At 27.1% G+C, this 22,391-nt stretch overlaps 1 protein-coding gene across 6 annotated transcripts in view; it reads right to left on the bottom strand.

Moving 5' to 3' along the window:
* The window catches only part of LOC129963189 (chromodomain-helicase-DNA-binding protein 7-like), a 63,903-nt gene that overhangs the window by 24,869 nt on the left and 16,643 nt on the right, over positions 1–22,391 (bottom strand). For all 6 annotated transcript variants that reach the window (XM_056077353.1, XM_056077352.1, XM_056077357.1 and 3 more), the window contains exons 4-22: positions 17,904–18,203; positions 16,282–16,730; positions 14,655–14,769; positions 13,587–13,724; positions 12,798–12,863; positions 12,593–12,678; positions 12,337–12,454; positions 8,691–9,389; positions 7,401–7,528; positions 7,121–7,309; positions 5,719–5,773; positions 5,458–5,634; positions 4,455–4,616; positions 4,261–4,341; positions 2,913–3,069; positions 1,430–1,637; positions 1,090–1,166; positions 754–872; positions 515–679 (exon numbers count right to left, since the gene is read on the bottom strand). In XM_056077353.1, the coding sequence (XP_055933328.1) occupies positions 515–679; positions 754–872; positions 1,090–1,166; positions 1,430–1,637; positions 2,913–3,069; positions 4,261–4,341; positions 4,455–4,616; positions 5,458–5,634; positions 5,719–5,773; positions 7,121–7,309; positions 7,401–7,528; positions 8,691–9,389; positions 12,337–12,454; positions 12,593–12,678; positions 12,798–12,863; positions 13,587–13,724; positions 14,655–14,769; positions 16,282–16,730; positions 17,904–18,203 (3,489 nt within the window). The remainder of the gene's footprint in view (positions 1–514; positions 680–753; positions 873–1,089; positions 1,167–1,429; positions 1,638–2,912; positions 3,070–4,260; positions 4,342–4,454; positions 4,617–5,457; positions 5,635–5,718; positions 5,774–7,120; positions 7,310–7,400; positions 7,529–8,690; positions 9,390–12,336; positions 12,455–12,592; positions 12,679–12,797; positions 12,864–13,586; positions 13,725–14,654; positions 14,770–16,281; positions 16,731–17,903; positions 18,204–22,391) is intronic.

Below are 22,391 nucleotides of genomic sequence, written 5' to 3'. Positions count from 1 at the left end.
ACATTTAAAGAGTTGTGCAAATTTCCTGTAGTATTGGGAGGGGGGGAATACAATTCTTCTCCAGAAACATTTATGGAAGGAAGTTTGAAAAATATTCATTGCAAACAATAAAATACTTTAGTATCATTTGCCCTCATAATATAATTTGTGATGGATTTAAATTTCCTGAAGTATTGGGGGAAAAAAACAATTCTTCAACAGAAACATTTATGGACGGAAGTTAGAAAAATATTCATTGCAAACAATAAAATACTTTAGTATCATTTGCTCTCGTAATATAATTTGTCCTCAAAATTTCTACATAGTAAAGCTACAAATGATTGATAGATTCAGCATTCTGAAGATGACAAACATACAGCTTTGGTCAATTGGATTTGTATTATCAGTAAATTTCAAGTTTGAACAATAGGGTGAACATTATTTAAACATTAATATATAAGAAAACTTCAAAACAAAGTGAACATAAATACATTAAATGAAAAATACACAAAAAAGAATTAAGTGTGATACTTACCATGCCAACATTCTCCTTCATTGACATGGATTGCAGAACAGCTTTATCCAAACCAAGTTTAAGACTAGCCTTATCAAACATTTCTCTTTCATATGTATTACGACAAATGAGGCGATAAACTTTTACAGCTTTTGACTGACCAATTCTGTGGCAACGAGCTTGAGCCTATTATACAAGAGAATTCATAAAAATCACATATTTTTTTTAAATATATAAATTGCAATTTTTTAAATACATACTTGTAGGTCATTTTGAGGATTCCAGTCTGAATCAAATATAATGACAGTATCAGCAGCAGTCAAATTAATACCTAAGCCACCAGCCCGAGTGCACAATAGGAATACAAACCTATCAGAATCTAGATATATGAGGAGGAAAAAAAAATTAATACAGAAAATCTATACATTCCAAGCACATCATTTGCATTAAAATAAAAAAATGGAATTAAAAATCAATATAAGATTAAACTTTATATATAGATTTTTTATATCATGCAAGATGGCTTTAAACAATTTTAATAACTCTACATTAAGATAAAAACCTTCAGAAAGAACTGCCTTTTAAATTCAACTCACCTGGTTTACAAAAACGATCAATAGCTGCTTGTCTTAAATTCCCACGAACTCTTCCATCTATTCTTTCATAAGGATATCTAAAACAAAATTTATTTTTCATGAAAGATACAATACATTCTTAGATATTAGCATTAATAATTAAATTAACTAACAAACTAAAATCATATATAGAAAGAGAGACTATATTAGCTTAGATTTATAAATAGAAAGAGAGAGATGAATATCCATTTACCTTCTTTTTTTTAATTTTTACAAAATGACAATTAAAGATCATTTATATCATGTAAGTATATAAATTACTTTATAATTAAATTTGAATTTTAGTAACACTAAACTATACCTTTTTTGTACCAAATAATCTTCTAAAATATCCAGACATCGCACCATCTGTGAGAAAACCAGTACTCGATGACCATCAGATCTTAACCTAGGTAACAGTTTATCCATTAATACAAGTTTACCAGATGCTTGAATCATGGCGTTTAAATGACCATCAGCACTGCCTTCATGTTGTTGTTTATAATCATTGACTATCTGCTCCTCCGCACCTAGAAAGATATTAATAATAAATTATCTCTGACCATTTTCAAATGTAATTAAAATTAAGTTGGTGTTTTATTTAGTAACAAATTTTTTAATACACATGTCCTTTTAAAATGCAAGAGCAACTAATTTATAACCATTGAAATTGAAAACCAGTAGCTTGTCATATTATGTTAATTATATATTTATTTTTAAAACATTCATAAAACTCAAAGAAATAAAACCATTGACCATTTAAAGATATCAGTACAGGTAACAGATATATTCTTCAAACACTTGCATAAATTTATAGCCCACTTCTACTTCAATAGTTTTGATAAAAACGACTGTACAAATTATTACTGTATGAATACAAAATAATTATATACAATTTCTATTAAAAATTTATTAAAATAAAGCGGGTTAAAGTGCAGTAGAGAGAAGAAAATGTTTAACTGTAAACTTCTTTTAAAACAAGTGGACTTAACTCTGAAGAGAAAAAAATTCATTGTTTATAAAATGCATAAAATATGAATTATATAAATAAGAGGTGAAGAATGATAATAATAAATCAGTAGTAGTAAAATATATAGTCAAATACAAATTAAAGATTAAAAAAAAACAATTTCTGGGTTAAAAAAAAAAGCAAGAATGCATTTCAATGATGATACACTAAATGAAAAACTACAGGTTTCCACATCCTACCCGCATGCTCAAAACTGTATAGTATAGTATAGTAATTCACCCATATTTCCTACACAAAGTCTGCTCATTCCACTTGCTACAATAAAAGCACTGTATATCCAAGCAGAATAAAAGTTATAAATTGTTAAAAAAAATCTATTTAGTTTGAGCTTAATGTATTTGATTTTGATACTTTAATTAAGTACAAAATAAAATTTGTTGATCATGCAAAGAGTTTTTTTCTTGCCTTTTTAAGCATTTACAGGACAAATTCAATAATCAAATGAAGTTGACAAAAGTAATTATGAAAGTGAAAAAAAAATTGAATGAAATTCAAGATGAATAAAAACAATCTTTAAAATCTATTAACACAGAAATTGCAGAGAAACAACTTAGCACATATTTTTAAAAAATGACTATATTAAAAAAAATGACAAATTTATAAATTAAACAAAACTTTAAATTGATTTCCTTTTAAACGAATTCACTTTAAAATAAAATTTGCTGGTCCTGAAAAAATACTTTTTATATAATAAACTCTAGATTTTTTTAAGAATTACTTAAGCTAAAATTTATTTAATACATAAAAATAAAAAAATATTAATATGAATACATACCATTAATTAAAAAAGGATGAATGCAACATTTTCTTAACTCCATCATAGTATTCATCAAATTTGGAACATTAGAATAACAATTTCCTTTGGTTAAAAATGTAAAATTACGCTCCAAAATAGCTCGGTAATATTTCTTTTGAATATTGGTCAATTCAACCTTTAACACACAATAAAAAAAGAAATTTAGAAAAATTGAATAATGATTAAATATTATATATTAATAAACATTAAAACTAAGAAATGCAAATACTGAACACTCAAATATTATTTAGAGCACTCTAATAATTCTTTCATTCATGAATTTTCAAAAATTAATAAATTATAAAAATAAAATTTCTCTTACACATGACAATCTAATTTTGTGTCTTATTATATGGTACACTAAGACTGAAGGAATTTAAATTTGAGTGAAAATATATAATGGATGTTGCTTTACCTGTCTTTAAATATATAATAATATTATTTAGTATATTAAAAATTGGACATTAAGACAAATTTTAAGCCTAATTTTGGTAAGTTAATTCAAAATGTCCTAAGTAGTTCCTTTATTAATAAAACAATCTACTAAACTCAATGGCACAACAGCCCATGTGGGCCAAGGCTTACAGTGCCCATATCTGCTTTCTTGACTGAGGGCCATGGGTGCAAGGCGTATGTCTCGGTTAGAAGGTCAGTCTAATGTGGAACCTCCAGTGTTTAGTTCCCAGGCGTGCTTAGTCCTCAGTTTATTAACCAAGTGAAGGGATGAAAGGCTTAGTCGACCTAGCCCAGTCCGAGGATTGAATTTCGGACCTGAACTTTGGCAGCGTGAAGCGCTACCACTACGCCATTGGACTTCAATAATATAATCAATTCATCTCAAATTATCAATTTCTATGGACAGAATTGTTCAATAAATATTATTACAGTATGGGAAAAAAAGTAATTCATAGATGAAAAATTCGAATTTCTTTAAAATATAGCATAGTTCCTGTTAGATAGGAGTAGAGCAGAAATGTTATACACAAAATTACTAATATACACAAGCAGAAACATTAACAGTGGCAGAATAAAATTTGTCTTAACAATACCAATAATTTTTAGGCTGTTTAATCATATATTCAAAGTAATAGTGATAAATGGAACAAATAAAATTACATAAGTAAATTTCATTTTTAATAACCACGATTTTTTTTTTTTTTTTGCATGCTTAAAAATATAAAAACTAAGTTTTCTTAATTTCAAAATTTTATTTTTCTTCCATACTTTTTAACACAGGTAGAAACGGAATTGAAAAATTATTTGCAATAAATAAAAAGATTTTAAATCAACCAAAAATATATGTAAAATAAACAAAAATGTTATTTACCTCAACTACGGTTTCTTCTTTGGGAGCTAATGATTTTTCCACATCTTCTTTTAATCTTCTTAACATCATAGGTTTTAAGAGCTGAAATAATTATTGAAGAAAATTAATAAGATAACTGCAATTTACCTACTAAATACATTTAAATAAACAATGTAATGTTAATATTTTAATATATCCACAGGGTAGCTACTTACTGCTTTCAATTTATCTACTTGGGATTCAGTTTTTAAGTTACCAAATTCCTCAAGGAAAGCTTCAGTTGATGCAAATCTATTGGGTTCCAGAAAATTCAAAAGACTGAACAATTCTTCAACATTGTTTTGAAGTGGTGTACCAGTAAGTAAAACTCTGTGTTCCTAAAACATTTAATAGAAAAATTTATTAAAATCAGATAGAAATTATATATTGCTAAATTAACATGAAGTATTTATATAATTCCAAACTGTTTATTCACCAAATACATGAATTAAAGAAGAACATGATAAATATAAAAGAATGGAAAGTTACAGTAAGGTGGTGGTTCTAATCCTATTTGGTCTATTACCATCTAATTAATCTATGAATCAAGGATTCATAATGAAGAGAAAAATGTCTTTTCTAATGATGAAAACACTGATCGGCACCTATGCAAAGCCTACAGCAAAAATCTGCTATAAAATAAAGAATTGGCCATCCCCCCGGAAAAACTGATTAGCATTTGTGCTTCATTCCCAGTAAATTAGAAAAGCTTACATCAGCCAATACAAAAGCAGAAAATTATTTATTACAAAAAACAGATATTGGTTCCTCCACCAATTTTTGAATTCAATTGATTATGAACACAAACAACGAAGAGAAATTATATTTTTCTTTGATTCATGTTTCTCAGCTATGGCATGATATAGCTGAATATGGCACTACTAAGTATGTTAAAGTGTAAAATGCTCCATTCAAGCCATGCAAGGAAGCACAAAAGATGTTACCATAGCAAATTACTAGTTTTTATTAAATCAGCAATTGTTTTAATTGCTAACTTTTATTATTATTCTAATTACAAGTATTTAATTTTTTCTCTCCAATAATGACAATTTTTTACTTAAAATAATAAAAAATATATTTAAAATTCCAAGCTTTTGAAACTATACAAAGCTATCTTTTTTAATTCATAAATAATTAAAAAAAATAATGACATGCAATGTCAGTAAATATTTCACTTACAGTATTTAACATCCTCAACCCTTCTAAAAGTTTGCAATTTCTATTCTTCAAACGATGAGCTTCATCTATAATAACACACCTCCATGGTATAGATTTTAATTCCATACAGTCTGTCAGTATTATCTCAAAAGTTGTAATCATGACTTGAAATTTAAATACATCCATTATACGTTCGCCCTATACAGGAAAAGGATAAAAATATAAATACTAGAACAAATCAACATTTAAAATAATAATTACAGGTTCAGATAAATATTTTACCTTTTCATTTTTCCAGTACATTTCATATTCCAAAATCATATTACGACTTGGGGAACTGAAAAAAAAAAAAAAAATACATTTCATTGTTTTGAAGAAAATTTTAAAATCAGTATCATATTTTCTAATTTAAAATAAACAAATATGAAATTAAAAACAAAGAATGAAAACAAAAATATAGTTTGCTGCTAAAATTCACCTTCTACTTTCTACCTATGAATGAAAATTAAACATAAAGATTCTTCTTTCCCTCTATATCAGTTGAAAGTAAAAACTGATCAGTTAATAACAGATAAGAGACTGGTGATTATTTTTACAGTAAAAAAATAAAATAAAAAATTACAACCATTCTAAAAATACACACATATGCAATTTTTTAAAATAACTAATTTTATTTATCCAGCAATTAAATACAGTTTAGCATGTTAATGCAATATTTAACAAAAAAAAATGGAAAATACAATATTCTAAAAGAGTTGCATCAGAATTAGCACATTATATATATATATATATATATATATATATATATATATATATATATATATATATATATATATATATATATATATATATATATATAAATTCATATTACATAGGAAAATTAGTGTCATCACATTACAGAAATTTATTCACAACTATTACTCAAGAGCAATTCTATGGAAAACAATAATTGTTTCTTGATTTTTAAAGACATTTTCAACATATCTTTAATAAAACAGACTCTGATAAAGAAATAAGTTTTGTGTCCTTTCCATCCATAATTCATCAGTTAAAAAAATTCCCATAAGATTTAAAACCAAGTTTAAGCAGTCATTAATGTGAATTAATCAATTTCAATGAATTTATTTACCTCAAAATTGCAAAGACTGAGGGAAAACATTGTCACTATTCCAAAGCAAAAGAAAACCATAAAATGCATTTAAATAGACATCAAATTTCATTCACATTGCACAGCACTAGATGTCTATATTTAAGTCAAAAATTTGAAATAAATTGACTTATATTAATTGATATTTGTATAAATTTATAACATGGAACCTACGACTGCAAAACAAATACAGGCTGAAAGGAAATCAATTAAATTCAAATACCTAAAAAAGTTGAAGATTCATTCATAAAGCTAAAATATTATATTGATATTTTTTAAATACTTAAAATAAGTTATTTAATTTACACTAAAAATTTTAATAAATGAAGAATTTTCATAAAATAAAAAAAAATTAGAATATGGAGGCCTAGATTTTGCAAGCTTTCCAAGTTATTTCTAAACTCTAAACAAATTTTTTTTAAACTTTTAAGTAAAGGTAAGATTTATTAAAGATCCATATTTTGAAAGTGATGAAACCAAATTGTAGGGGGGGGGGATTTTCTTGCAAATAAATAAAAGAGCAAAAAACATACTAACCTTCCATGATAAGTTATTGTATTCAAATCTGTCCATGTTTCAAATTCTCTTTGCCAATTCCCGATTGTGGATAATGGTGCAATAACTAAGAAGGGTCCAGGAATGCCATAATTATTTATTTCATTTAAAAAAGTGATTGACTGTATAGTTTTGCCAAGACCCATTTCATCAGCCAATATACAATTTTGGCTAGAAAAATTAAAATGTTAATAAGTAAATTAGTGAAATATTAAAATAATCTTTAAAATAATAACATTCATTAAAACTATAGGTATATTACCTGTTATACCAACAAAAGGTCAACCAATTTACACCTTCTAGCTGATATTCTCTCAAAGTATTGCCTCCCTTATAAACTGGAGATTCAGCAAGTTGATTCCATTCTGATGGTTTAGGACGTTTCTTTGTCTAAAATAATAATTTCATCAAATCAAATGAATACTGTTTGTAACATATATGTCCATTAACATACAGCAACGAATGGTTAAATTTTTATTATTAAAAATCCAATTTCAATCACAAAAAAAAATCTTGTAAAATATGTTCATTAGAAAAATATTTTACATTATAAACAACATTGGGGGTGGGGGGTGGGGGGGGGGGGAGTAAACTGAGTGCCATAAAAAAAATTTGTTGATTAGAAATTAGACCCTTTATATATCTAATTTCTAATGATTTTAAAATTCATTAATGTATCAAATTCGGAACTTAACGTTGATATCAGAACTAACTTTTGATTTTAATTAAACTCGTGTCTTTCTTTGAGAAAATCAGTCTTTTTTTAATCTTTAAACTTTTAATATGCAATGTTTCACTACATGGAACGCATAACATTGTTCAGTTATAAAGGGAAAAAAGTAAGTTTAGAATTAATTTTTTTTTTTTTTATAAATTACTGAACAGGTGTTAGGCGAACCCGAGTTTAAAATTTAAAAGATTTTGTGCCACAAAAGGTTAAAAGTACTCCATTTAAGTATTAATGAATGGTAAATTTTAATAAATTGTTTTAAATCAGGATTTTTTTTTTACTAATACGGAAAATTTAGAAATCAGCTTTCTCAGACATTTTATAATCAAATGCTAGCTAAATTTTTGCTCTTTATAATAGTATAAGGATTTTTTTTTTTTTTTTTTACAATTTACTGAATCAAAGAAATTTCTGTTAATAATCCTCCAAAATATTATGTAACAATAAAATATATTTTGTGATATACACAAATTATTCTACTTTTTATCATTATGAACACATTTTGATTTGAAAAACATGTTCCCATTTCATAAGAACATTCAAATTTTAGATGAAATGATAGTAAACTAGAAAGATGCATAGTACAATAAACATAACTATTAAAGGGTTCTAAAAGAGTAAAAGTTTCAAGTCTATTAAAATTTGAAGTTAAAAATACTTTTCCGAGAAAGACATTAAATTATGTATAAACATGTTAATTAAAAAATTTTTTGAGGTCAATAATCTAAGAAACCAGCTGATCACTGCAGTGACTAATATTAAATAAATGCCCTTTATATAGTGGCATTTTAAATTTTCAAAATAGCATACAAAATTACTTACTTTCCATTTTTCTTTTGGAGGTGGATCTTTAAAGCGCAAAAATTGTTCGATTTTATCTTGATCAACATCATCTTCTAATTCCCAAGTACTTTCTTCATAAGTTAGAGCTCGCCATTTGACTAAATAGTGACGAGTCACTTTACACTTTTCATTTTTCTGTTCTGGTTCTTTATTCTCACTCGATGCTGCTTCCTTTTCTTCATCGTCAGCTTTAACAACATCAGCAGCAGAGGTACTTCCATCAGTTTTGGAAATTTCCTCATCAACCATTTCTTTTGATTCAGATTTTATCACATCAGATTGTTCAGAAGTATCATCAGTTTTAACTTCAGAATCTTCATCATCCTTCACATCTTCAGGAAGTGTTTTATTTTCAAGACTAATATCTGAGTCTTCTGGTTTTACCTTATCTTCTTCATTAGATTCCTTATCTTCTTCATTAGATTCCTTATCTTCTTCATTAGATTCCTTATCTTCTTCATTAGATTCCTCAACCTGAGGCTCACTACTGGCCTCTTCTGGCACAATTTCTTTGCCGGAATCTTTTTGTTCATCATTTTGCACTTGTTCTTCAGATGCTGGTTTTGGAGATGCTGCTTCAGTTTTTGTAGAATCATCTGTTGCAACGTCTTTTATTTCATTCACATCAAGCACTCGGTCCACTTCAATGTAATCAGGGTTGAAAGGTTCTTCCTCCAGCTGAAAATAAAAAAAGAATAAGAGCGTACAGTTTCATACCTACAAGCCAGTAAAAACTAGAAATTTCATTACTTACAAGATTATTTGCTTAGTTGAAAGGTTGGAGACAATTTTTGAGAATAAAATATATATACAGTGTACACAGCAAACTTAGTTATTAAAAATTTTAAACTTAGAATCTAAGCAAAAAAAAAAAAAAAAAAAAAAAAAAAAAGATGCTATGAACATAAGGAAAGGTATTTCAAAATTCTACTAATTCATCAACATATTCTATGAAAAACAACATAACATGATAAAAGCAGAAGTAAAGACAAGCAAGGAATGAAGTTCCATCTTCTATTCAAATCTGTTTTACTACATTTTATTTCTATAAGTTGCACTCTGATAAAAAGGGTAAATTATATTAGGCATTAACCATATAAAATGGAGTCTGCTTAATGTGATTGCAATTAATCTTATATGTTTTGTAGTATGAAAAACTTAGGCTTCGGAACCAATGCATTTAAATACATGCAAAAATATTCGTTTAGTACAATCACTACAACTTTTAATGTTATCTGTTTTGAAATACAGAACTAACCAAACTTTCACTTTCAACTAGTATTAACATTTGAAGAATTTTTATCCATATTTGTAAGGATACATCTGGTGATCATGCCATGTCACCACACAGCTATCAGGAATTCTGTGTTGAGAATTTTCTTCTACTTCTACTTTAAAAAACATGCATTTAGTATGCAGAGATGTGTTTTGCATTTTTTTTTTATTTGGGCATCTTTAAATAAACTAACAAATCTGACTTGAAATCAGTTGAACAACCAAATACCACTATTGTTGGTTTGGTCTTTGAATTATTAATGAAAAATGGATTAAAATAATAATTAAAAATGACTAATTTCAGAATTGGATAAGCAAAATGCAGAGGTGCAGTTAAAAATTTCACAGTCTTTTGTCTATAAAAGGGGTTCTAATAATAAGAGTAAAAGGAAATGAAAACACCAATTGTAATAAAAGCATGTGATAAAATGGAAAAATTCACAAAACTTTAGTTTACAAATCTAAGTAAACAGGATATACCAATCAAAGGTCACTAATATGAAAAACAGAAAAAAATTTGGCAGGGAAAAAAAATAGGCCAAAAAGAACTGCAGAAAACTGGTAAGCATTGTTTTCTTAAACAAACTCAAGGGAAAGAAAAATTAGTTGATGTAACTGTGGCAGATCAATAGATAAGAAAATAGAGACTGGAACTCATTGTCATTTGCTCCAAAAAAATATGTAAATCAAAGATGAAAATGGACTATATCATAAAGTAATGTCAAGTCAAATTTATCTTTCTAAGGATAAAAGTACGTAAAGTCATAAAGCTTAAAAGGAGCATATGACCATTCTGTACTGCAACTAAATGACCTGAGAGAAAAGATAATTTTTATGTAAAATTAATTCTGTAAAAGCAGCAAAAAATTGACCATTATGTTTCAAAGGCATAAAAAGGCATTTGGTTGTCTAATTCTCAAATGACATCATATTCAACATTTGGTTACTATATATATATAAATATATATATAGGTTAACCTAATTATTATGAATAATAACTATTTTTCTAATCTGATGAGCAAAAACAACTGTTTTACTTCAGTTGCATATCAATCCATTGAAAAGTAAAGAGTTTTCAAGCAAGGATAATGTAGTGATTGTCTGGTACTTGATGTATCAAAAGAAAAAGTTAGAGAAAGGTGCACTTATTATGTTAATTACAAAACAATTTAAGTGCAATAGAATGATCTATCAAAATCTCTGTAATGTGCTCAAGAAAATAATTGTCAAGGTAAACCTTATGTTAATGTTGATTCTTTTAAAAAATGAAAGTATGGGCATAGATGTAAAGATAATGGAGAAAAACCTCTTCTTAGCATATTTCTCTTGCCAGGCGAGACACAATAAAATAAACAACTCATGGCAATGAATTTCCCAAGTTTACTTTGTTCAGAAATTTGATTACAAAAAAGTCCATAAAACAAGCTTCAAAACCATCAAACTTTTTCTTCCAGAAAAGAATGAGAAAGTAATACTTCACAGTTAAAGGATCCAACCAGCATGTTTACAATGGAGTAACAATAATTATTAAAAATCCACAAACTATCTTAATACTCAAAATAAGGAATAGCATTTTAAATTTATTTTTTAGTTTAATCTAAATTTTTAATGTGTGCTCAAAAATTATTTTCTTTCACTACTATTATTATGGGACAAATTAAATTCATTAACTGTAACTATTTTTAAGGGTTAGAAGAAGGAGATTTTATTCAATTCAGTTATCATTATTAATAGGTTAAAGTTATCAAAATTCTTGAGAAAGGAAATACTAATATTGAATTGAACTGATACTGATATTGAACTGAAATACAGTTACTGAATAAAAATACAATTTCAACCATCTAATTTTAAATAAATAAGAGCAAACCAAAATTAAATATTAACTTAATAAAATCAATACACCATTTCAAGTACTCAAAAACAAACACTGTTGCCTTTTAAAGCACCAAAATCTGATTTGGGAGCAACAAAATTCCATATTTCTTTTTGAAAAGAATCTTTTGAAGAAAAAAAAAAAAAACATATATTAATCAAATACTATATAACAGGTCTATAATGTATCAAATCTGGGGAGAAAGCAAATAGCAATATCATATAAGTTGATAGGCCACAAATTAAGATTCATTTTCAAATAACATTATTTACAAATTATACATGACGAATTCAAATTTTCAAAAAATCTTGCAACAAACAAATGCTCAGCTAATTCTTCTAGGATCTGAATATTTTGTGAATCAAAATAAATATATTATGTCAATTCTTTACTTCCACGAAGAAAATTAAAATTAAAATAATTTTGAGTGAAAGTAAAAATAAACACAGTAAAAAAAATAAAAAAAATTATACGTACAAAATCAAAAAAGTTAAAAGTTTCCTTCTTCTGTTTGAATCTTTTAACCTTCTGGATGAACCGCCTATCCCCCTTTTCCAACTCTTCCAAAGTTTTCCATTCACAATGAATATATGACCTGAAAATTTATAAAACTCATCAATATAAGGAATCAAAAATAAGAATACATCAGTAAATAAACATGGCAAATAATTTTTTTTAAAAAAATATAGACAATGTAAATTTAACTTAGGAATCAATAAGAACCAATAATTACAGATTTTTATATTTCACATAGTACTCTTCAACACCAACAGTTTCTGGAGTACTGTTTTCAGCATCACTTCCTGCATTATTTTCAACCTGTAAATAACATTTAATTAAAAATTATATATTAGAATTTAAACAGAATTAAAATATAATAAATATTAATTTTTCTTAAAATTTCCATTTTTTACATAATAAATATACTTATATTGTACCTCCTTCTGAACAGTTCTAACAGCCAATATCTTTTCAACAACCATGTAGTCTTCATTGTGATTATCCTATAAATCCATATGAAAACATTATTGTTATAGGTAAAACAGCCTAAAAAAATTCTAATATGTATAAATTCTAACACTCAATTAGAATGAATATTTGAATAATTAAATGAATTTGAATCAAACAGCTACTAATACCTTAAGATCATATAACTACTTTTGATTCTGTTTAAAATCTTAATACTATGCTTTAATAATTTTTGTTGAAAATATTCAGCAAGTAATTTCATATATAATAATTTTGGAAATAATTTTATTTTTGATTTATAAATGATTTTAAGGCTCACCTTATTAGTAACAATATTTATGAGCATATATATTTATTTTGTTCTTGAATAAAATATCACTAGAATTCTAATTAGTGTGACAAAATTATAAAATGGATTTATGCAGGGACATATATTCAGTTTAGATCATATGTAAAGCATAAAATTGTTAAAATAACTATCTATGAAAATTAATTACCAAATTCCTAATTTAAATCTATTAATATAAGAGCATCTATCACACAACTTTTTTACATAGTATATGAAAGAATTTTGCAAACTATATGATATTCAACTTAAGTATTTATTTTAATATTTTAGGAATCATAGTCTAGGCTGCCCTAAAACAACAGTCCATCAAAGAATAAAGCAACATACATGAAATTTACTGATTCAGTCAGTAGGAATAATCACTCTATGAAAATAATAATAATAAATACTTTAAGTTTTCATCACTCACCACAACGACTTGAACAAGTTTTCCATCTTGTTTGGATGACTGTGCAAAATCCATCTCTATTGTTTCATCATCAGACAAATGAAGTTCAATATCATCTGTATACTTTTTTCTCTCAGTATTTCTAGCAGATCTTCGTTTCTAAAATATTAAATTTTCAAATAATTTAAAATGAATTCTTTGGAAAAGTTTCAAGAAGTTTAACAGTATATATAACGAATTTTGACAATCTTTATTAAGATAACGAAATAAAATGTCATTAAAATATCAAAAAAATAGTCAGATCCAAATTTTTGGGGAAAACAATGCAAATTAATCATAAATATTTTTAATAAGATAATTATCAAGATCCTGACAAGAAAATATATAGTAGAAAATTCTAACAAACTGTATATCACACATCAAAAAATGAGTTCCAATTTACAGTCACTTAAGTAAATAAATTGGTATTTTAAATCAATTAATGCAATTACTGAAAAAAATAAAAAGATCTTAAACCAATTATTACAGTTAATATATCACAAACAGTGAACAAAGCAACTCACAAATACAATTAAAAATTGGCATTATTGGCAAACAGAAAAAATAACATATTTGTATGCAAGAAACAATATAACTTTAAAGATTTAATTATTTCAATAGCTAAATTAAAAATAATATTTAAACTAAAAAAGCAAAAACATTTATGAAATTTAAGAAGATAATTTAACAGTTACAAGAATCAATAAAAGCATATTATATGGTTTTAATATAACATTTTTAAGCTAGAACTAATGAGTTTTCATTCTTATTTTATACTTAAATGGGTATTTTTAACCTTTCCAAATATATCTGAAATTTTGAAATGGTGTTGTAAATTTCTTCTCATTACAGAAACTCGTGAATTTGCAACAATAAAAATACTTATTATAATAAACTACTTGCTAGCTTTCAAGTCATTGCACCTTTAAAATATGCAATAAAGATGTAATTGCGCCTTCTTCCTTATACAGTACATGCACCATAATTTAACCATTTATAAATACATCTCATAGCAGAAATATATCAAAATGAATAATATATTTTACTCACAGTTATTCCCTCTGCAGCTTCTGGAGATGGTGGTGGTGTCTTTTCTATATCAGAATTATCAGACACAGCTAAAGGTTTTTTCTTCTTTTTCTTACTAGTGAATTTTAAGGCAATCCTATTAAAAAGGAAAAGAAAAAGAAATGTTATCATAAACAGAAATACTGCAAGGAAAAAGTATAGCAGCTAAAGTTGGAGAAGAATTTCAGTTAAATTAATCTACCAGTTTCACAAAAATATTTTTATGGCATGCACTATACGGCTTTTTAAGATACTCAATAGGCCCATGAAACTTTGTTTCAAAAAATGTGAGAATGTTTGTTGAAAAACAGGAAAAATTGAATTGATAATGCTATTATATTTGAATATTATATTAGACATTAGAAGCACCCAATTATAAGATTCTGCAATGACAGTACAAATCTCCTATGATTAACCCCTTCAGGATGAATGTTGCATATATGTATTTTGCTTGGATTCCCTCCAAGAATGAATGCTGCACCCTGCATCTGGCTTTAGGAATGAAATAAATTCTATCAAAAGGCATACCTAATTCATGTTTTTATCAAGAGACTGTTCCATACATTAGTATTTCTCTACCACAAGGTCAAATTGGGGTTCGTAAAGTATTTGTTAATCATTAGATTTTCGAGGGGAGGGGAGATAAAAAGAAACAAGTGTTTGCTAATGTAAAGACAAACAAAAGCTGACTTTGAAGCAGCTGTTATAACTCATACTCTCATTCAGGATAGAATATTATTCTATCAAGGGCTTATGCCCAATTTCATTTGTGTAGATATGGCTACAAGAGCACTTATCTTTTCAGGGTGTGTGTGTGTGCGTGTGTAAATTTATGAATGATCAATCTATGGATTTTTCCAACAATAGTAAAGAAATATTAAATTTATAGTAAAATAAATTATTGAAAACTTAGAAAATGCACAGTTTGCTTAAAGCAAAAAAAAAAAAAAAAATCTGCTGTCTATGAATATAAATTGTCTAATGTCGAGCTCTACAAAAATTTGTATCTTTGAGATTTCTCATACTCAAAAGCATTAATTATTACAATTTTTATTAAATATTTAAAAATATTATTTGTAGATATTTATTTTTTCTTATGTTTTTATATTTTGTATCAGTAATTTGGTGTAACTATTAATCATAAAACTATTAATCATAATTTAAGTACTATTAATCATAAAAAAATGCACTAAATATATTTTTTTAGTATTAAATGTCAAGTATTTTTCATTGTTTTTAATCATGATTAGAAATATATCAATTGTCATATATTTATAAAATTATTTCATTTCTATGTAAATAATACTTTTTATGAACCATTATGCATATTTTATGAAATACAACTTGCATAAGGCTTAGTGGGATAAAATGCTCTGGTCTATACTGATAGTCAATGTTTGCTTGGCCCCATCTTGTGGGAGCACTTTTTTCCACAAGTGTCTGTCCAAAGGGGTTAATCTAAACTACCAAATTCAGAATTTCATAAAATAATAAATACTTTTTTAAATGAAACTATTTATAAAATTTCAGCGTATTAGAAACACTAAGTTTAAATAGCATTCTTCATTACAGGATACATTTCAGGACAAGTAAGAGAAAAAATTTTTACTTCGGAAGTTTCTTCTTCGGAGAGGATTTCTTAGGTTCTTTAGGAACACCATCTTTGGGAGTTTTAGGAGACTTGGATTTAGAAGGCTTCTTTTCTTTGGTTTCTTTGTCAACTTCAATGTTTTCTTTTGTTTCATCATCACCAGCAGCCACACCATTTGCTTCTGCTGAAGAATCTGTAGGTTTTTCCTCATCAGCATTTTCAAGACTATTATTGTTGCCATCATTGGGGGTATTTTCAACACCTTCCTCTGCTTTTGGTTGCTTAGGTTTCTTTTCAGGTCGTTTCCGTGGTTTCTTAGGCTTAGGTTCTTTAGGTTCCCCTTCATTTTCTTTAACTTTCCTTTTTCTAGGTTTCTTAGGTTTTGCAGGGGGAGCTCCAGTATCAGGAGGTAATTGTTCTCCTTCAGGTAGTGTAACATTATTTTCAGATGTACCTTCAGTAGATGGCTGTGGTGGAAAAACATCCAAATAAATCCAAAAACATTTATTTTTAATTTTACAAAGAGAAAAATTATTCAATTTTATCGAGTGCAAATACACTGAACTATAATGATAAGAAAAACTACTTTCTTCACATTACAAATTATAATTCAATAAACAAAAGTATAAACAATTATAACAATAAAAAAAATTAGTAATCTGTATTTTGTTTTTCTTGTATATTTTTGCAAAATTATATTCCTTAGTTCGGTACTTTTCCATTATACCAGCGCAAATCTCGGCAAGCAGACTTTTTGGCGACAGCACACAGTCGCCGAAACAAATCACACCAAGCAGTTACTTGTTACGGTTACCAGCGGGGATATTCCGTTTGGCGTTGGTTGCATCATTATTGGCGACTTTATCGCCAGAACTGGTAAAATGGAAAAGTACCCTTAATTCTTTCCTAAATATGCAATTTTGAAGAAATTAACAATATTTATAAAATCTACATAAAATTTTTAACTCCAAAACTAAATTTTCATTTATGCTGATTTTTGCCCAATATATATGGATGATTTAGGTAAAATTCATGTATATTAAAGAAGAAGAAAAATAATAACAAACATCAATCTACCTATATGATTACACAATATCTATTACTTTCTTTAAGATGAATAAATAAAATTTTGTAAAATAGGCCCAGAAAAAAATAACAAATCAATCACCAGAAACAGTAATACCAACAATATTCTTATCAAACAATATGGAGACAAGACAAGTACATTTCTAAGAGCAAAACCAAGATGTCCGCAATAAACTGCTTTTGATTAAGAAATGAAAATGCTAAAAAGTTCTTCTCTGAATCATAAAAATTAATAATATTTTAGTTATTTTCCTGTTATTTTATGTTATATATTGTAGCATACTGCTAACTTCAAATTTTTTAGTTATTGAAAATACACAATAACTTAAAAAAACTTTCATGACATGGAAAAGTAACTAATATCTCACCAGTGTTTTATTTAAACTGCTAGAAAGAAAATTTAACACAAAATTACTAAAAAAATCTATTCATATCCTATGTTTCATGCACATGTAGCAAATTTTACTATCAAGGAAATATGTTTTTAGTTGATCATTCAACTTAATTTATATAAAAAGCTACTATATAATTAAAAAAAAAAATCAAATACTTACTAAAACATTATCTTGAAGATTAGGGGGCACAGCATCAGCAGGGGGTGCTTCTTCTGTTTTTTTAGATTTCTTTGGCTTTTTTGGTTTAGGAGATTTAGGTGGTTTAGGTGATTTCGGCTTCTTGGGTTTGGGTTCTTTGGGTGGTCGTCGTTTCATTTTAGGTGGTGGTTCATCATTGAAAGTCATTTCATATGGATCAGGTGTTATTCCTGGTTGTTCTTGCAGAGATAAAGTAGGCATTACTTCAGACCCTGATGCAGGGTAATGATTAGGTCCCACGTTTTCAGAATCAAAGGTGGTCTAAAAAAAATAATAAAACATTTTTTTATCAATAATTCAATATACAGTGGCTCAAAGAATTGAGAGTACACCTTACTTTTACTTGATAAATCCAACATTCAATTTAAATAACACATTATTGAGAAGTGCAAACATATTTTTATTATATATATATTTATATTATATATTTATTTTATTATACATATTATAAACAAATGGTTCAATTTAAAATAAAAACAAAGAACAAGCAACAAAAAAATTTTTAATTGGAAAGTTTCAGAAGCATTTTAAATAAACATATGCAGATTTTTGTTTCAAAAAATTGAAAATACACCAATGAAATTTTTATAATATCTTGCAATGAAAGAAAGTGTCAATATTTAGTTGCAGGTCTTTTGGCTTTTATAATGAACATTAAACATCATGGTACCGATTCGATCAATTTTTGATGGCATCTGAAGATATTTTATGCCATTCTTCTTGCAACACTACTTTAAATGGGTTTTACTTTTAATTTTGTATTTTTGAACTATTATTGAGTGTGGTCCACAGATATTCAATGATAATAATGTCGGTAGACTGTGGTAGTGTGCGTAACTACCATTTACAAGGGGAAAAAATCAGCACATTGTGACGTTACATGCATTCTATTTGGGGTCATTGCCCTGCTGGAAAATGAAATTTCCATCTAAATCCAAATTTTTATCACTTTCCTTTAGATGGCTGTGAAGTATATTCAAGTAAACCATATGGTTTATAATACCATCTATAAGAACTAAATTTCCTACTCCAGATGAAGTCATACAACACCAAATCATGACGGAGTCACCACCATGTTTAACTGCAGGACGTAAATTTTTTGGATCCAAAGCAGTATTAGGCCTTCTCTGTATGGTGCAATGGCTGTTACTATCAAAAATGTTGAGTTTTCTTTCATCACTAAATATAACTTTCTTTCAAAAGTTATTGGTCTTCAATTCATGAGTTTTTACAAACTTCAAATGCTTTTTCTGAATTTGTGATGAATGGTTTCTCTCTAATACTTCGACTTTTATATCCAGCTTGTATAATTACATTTTGCACAGTATCAGCACTTGCATTTTTGCCTATGATTTGAGAAATTTCCACAGCAAGTTGGACAAACCATATGGTTGCAACAATCTAAAGGAAAGTGCTAAAAAATTTGTTTAGATGGAAAGTCCATTTTCTGCAGCATAACGACCTCAAAACACACTGCACATAATGTCAAAATGTGGTGTCTTTTTCATTATAAAAAACAGTTACACCCATCACCACAGCACCCCAGAATCAATGCATGAATATCTGTGGCACACACTTGAAATAGCGGTTTAAAAAGCCAAAACTTTAAACAAAACCCATTTAAAACAAGTGTTGCAAGAAGAATGGGGAAAAATATCTTCAGATACCATCAAAAATTGTCATTATGAAAGAAAACAGACATACATTTAAATACTAACACTTCTGTGAAATATTACAAAATTTCATTGGTGTATTCAAAATTTTTTTGAGGTAAAAATCTGCGTATGTTTATTTAAAATGCTTCTAAAGCATTTCAATTTATAAGTTTTTCGTAGATTGTTCTTTATTTTAATTTTAAATTAAACAATTCGTTATGTGTTCAAATAAAAACATGTTTGAACTTCTCAGTAAAGTTTTATCTATATTGAAAGTCAAATTTATCAAATAAAAGTAAAGTGTACTCTCAATTGTTTGAGCCACTGTATATCTAAACAGAAAATATGCTGAAAATCTTATGGAGTAATATCTTTTGTACTCTAAAAGATATTAATATTTGTGTCAAAATCAGCAATTAATTTAGCTTTAAAATGCAGTAATTTTTAAAAAAATACAGATTAAACTCTGCTTAATTCTAAAGTTTCTTTTAGCATAAAAAGAGTCATTAGAATAATTTTTGTTAAAAAAATTACATCAAATAAACACTATTTATTTAATATTTGAAGTGTACATTAAATTTTCTCTAAATAAACAAAATAAATATGTTAATAAATATGAAAAATATGGGTTAATATTATTCATTTCAGCATACTAATTTATTTCAAATTAATTTATGTCTTTTGAGTCATCAGTAGCAATACACAATATTATAAAATATATGAAAGTACAAAATATTGAAAAATTAAAAACTGCAAGTATGCTAAGCCCAACAATAATATACTATCACTATCTAGAATTCAGGAAGAGATATATTTTTAAATCTCCCAAAGAAATACAAAAAACAATAGTTAAAATTAAACTGACCTCCCAACCAAGAAAAAAATGAAAGAAAATATTTTCATAAACTCATAATGTTTAATTATTCCCTTGAACCAAACTCCCCTACGCACATATCACAATTTAAATACAATTCAAGTTCAGCATTTTAACAAAAATAAGGAGCTTTTTTCCCAAGATAAAATATGCTATCATACCAGGAAATCTCTACAATATATATATATACAGTGTCTCACAAAAGTGATGGGACACTTGTGCTTTACAAAAGGAAACTGTAATAAAATAAATTAAAAAAACATGTACAAATTTTTTGTGGGTGTGTTTCATACTTAAATTTAGTAACAATTATTACATAACATACATTTTATCCAAATATTAAAATATTAATTTAATAAAAATACAATAATTTAGAACGGAGCAAAAAATAGCTCACATAAGTGATGGGACACCATTAGATATGCAACAAAAATAATCTGAAATAAGCAACAAAAATATTTTTGGTGGTTTTATTTTTACTCAAAAGCAATTGGCAATAATTTATAAAATCGTCTGCAGTATTTCTCTTCAGTTTGTTTTGGAATTTTTGTGTTTTTTAGCTCTGTGCAGCCATTAATGCTAAATAAAAAGAAACTTCGCCTGAAATTCGAAAATTAGTTATTAATTTGCATATTGAACGTGGAAAATCTATTAGAAAAACTGCTGAAACAGTTAACTTGAGTCATTCAACAGTTTTCAATATCATTAAACGATACAAAAAAGAATCATATTATTCAGGATAAAAGAAAAGACCTGGCCGACCATCAAAGCTATCCAATGGAATAAAGCGATCGTTCGAAGTATTAAAAAAATCCAAGAAAGAGTGCTCTTAAAGTTGCTGCTGATTTACAAGCATTATATGGAATAATTGTTAATTCTGAGACTATTAGAAGAGTAATTCGATCTGCTGGATATCACAGTAAAGGAGCCAGGAAAAAATTATTCATAAGTGAAAAGAATAGAAAACTCAGACTAGCTTTTGCAAAATCCAACATAAATAAGAATTCTGATAAGTGGAATAAAGTTATATTTGCTGATGAGAGTAAATTTAATATATGTGATTCTGATGGTAGAATCTTGGTGTGGAGAAAACTCAGGGAAGAATTTCGTAAACAAAACTTGTTGCCAACAGTAAAACATGGTGGAGGAGGAGTTATGGTATGGGATTTAATCGTCCGCAGGAGTTGGTAATCTTGTTTTTATTGACAGTATAATGGATCAGTACAAGTATATTGACATTTTAAAGCAAAATTTGAAATCTTCAGCATGGAAATTGAACCTTCATAACGATTTTAAATTCTACCAGGACAATGTTCCCAAGCACACTGTTTTGAACGTTAGACTCTGGCTGCTGTATAACTGTCCTGAAATAATAAAAACACCACTAAAATCTCCAGAGTTAAATCCCATAGAGAATATTTGGCAAGAATTGGAATCAAGAATTCGCAAACACACCATTTCTTCAAAACAACAATTAAAATCGGTGCTTGAAGAAGAATGGGGTAAAATCACTCCAGAAATCACAAAAAAATTAGTCGAATCCATGCCAAGAAGATTAAATCATGTTTTAAAAGTAAAAGGAAATCCAACAAAATATTAAGACCTTTTAAAAAGTAAAATTTTTGGATAAATATTTGATGGAAAAGTAAGTGTCCCATCACTTATGTGAGCCATTTTTTGCTCCGTTCTAAACAATTGTATTTTTATTAAATTAATATTTTAATATTTTGACAAAATGTATGTTATGTAACAATTGTTACTAACTTTAAATATGAAACACACCCAAAAAAATTTTGTACATGTTTATTTATTTATTTTATTACAGTTTCCTTTTGTAAAGCGCAAGTGTCCCATCACTTTTGTGAGACACTGTATATATATATATATATAAATTTTTGGTAAAGTGTGCAAACAACACAT

Source organism: Argiope bruennichi, chromosome 3, assembly GCF_947563725.1.
Source record: "Argiope bruennichi chromosome 3, qqArgBrue1.1, whole genome shotgun sequence".
Taxonomy (NCBI): Eukaryota; Metazoa; Arthropoda; class Arachnida; order Araneae; family Araneidae; genus Argiope; species Argiope bruennichi.
This window is presented reverse-complemented; position numbering and strand designations above follow the sequence as displayed.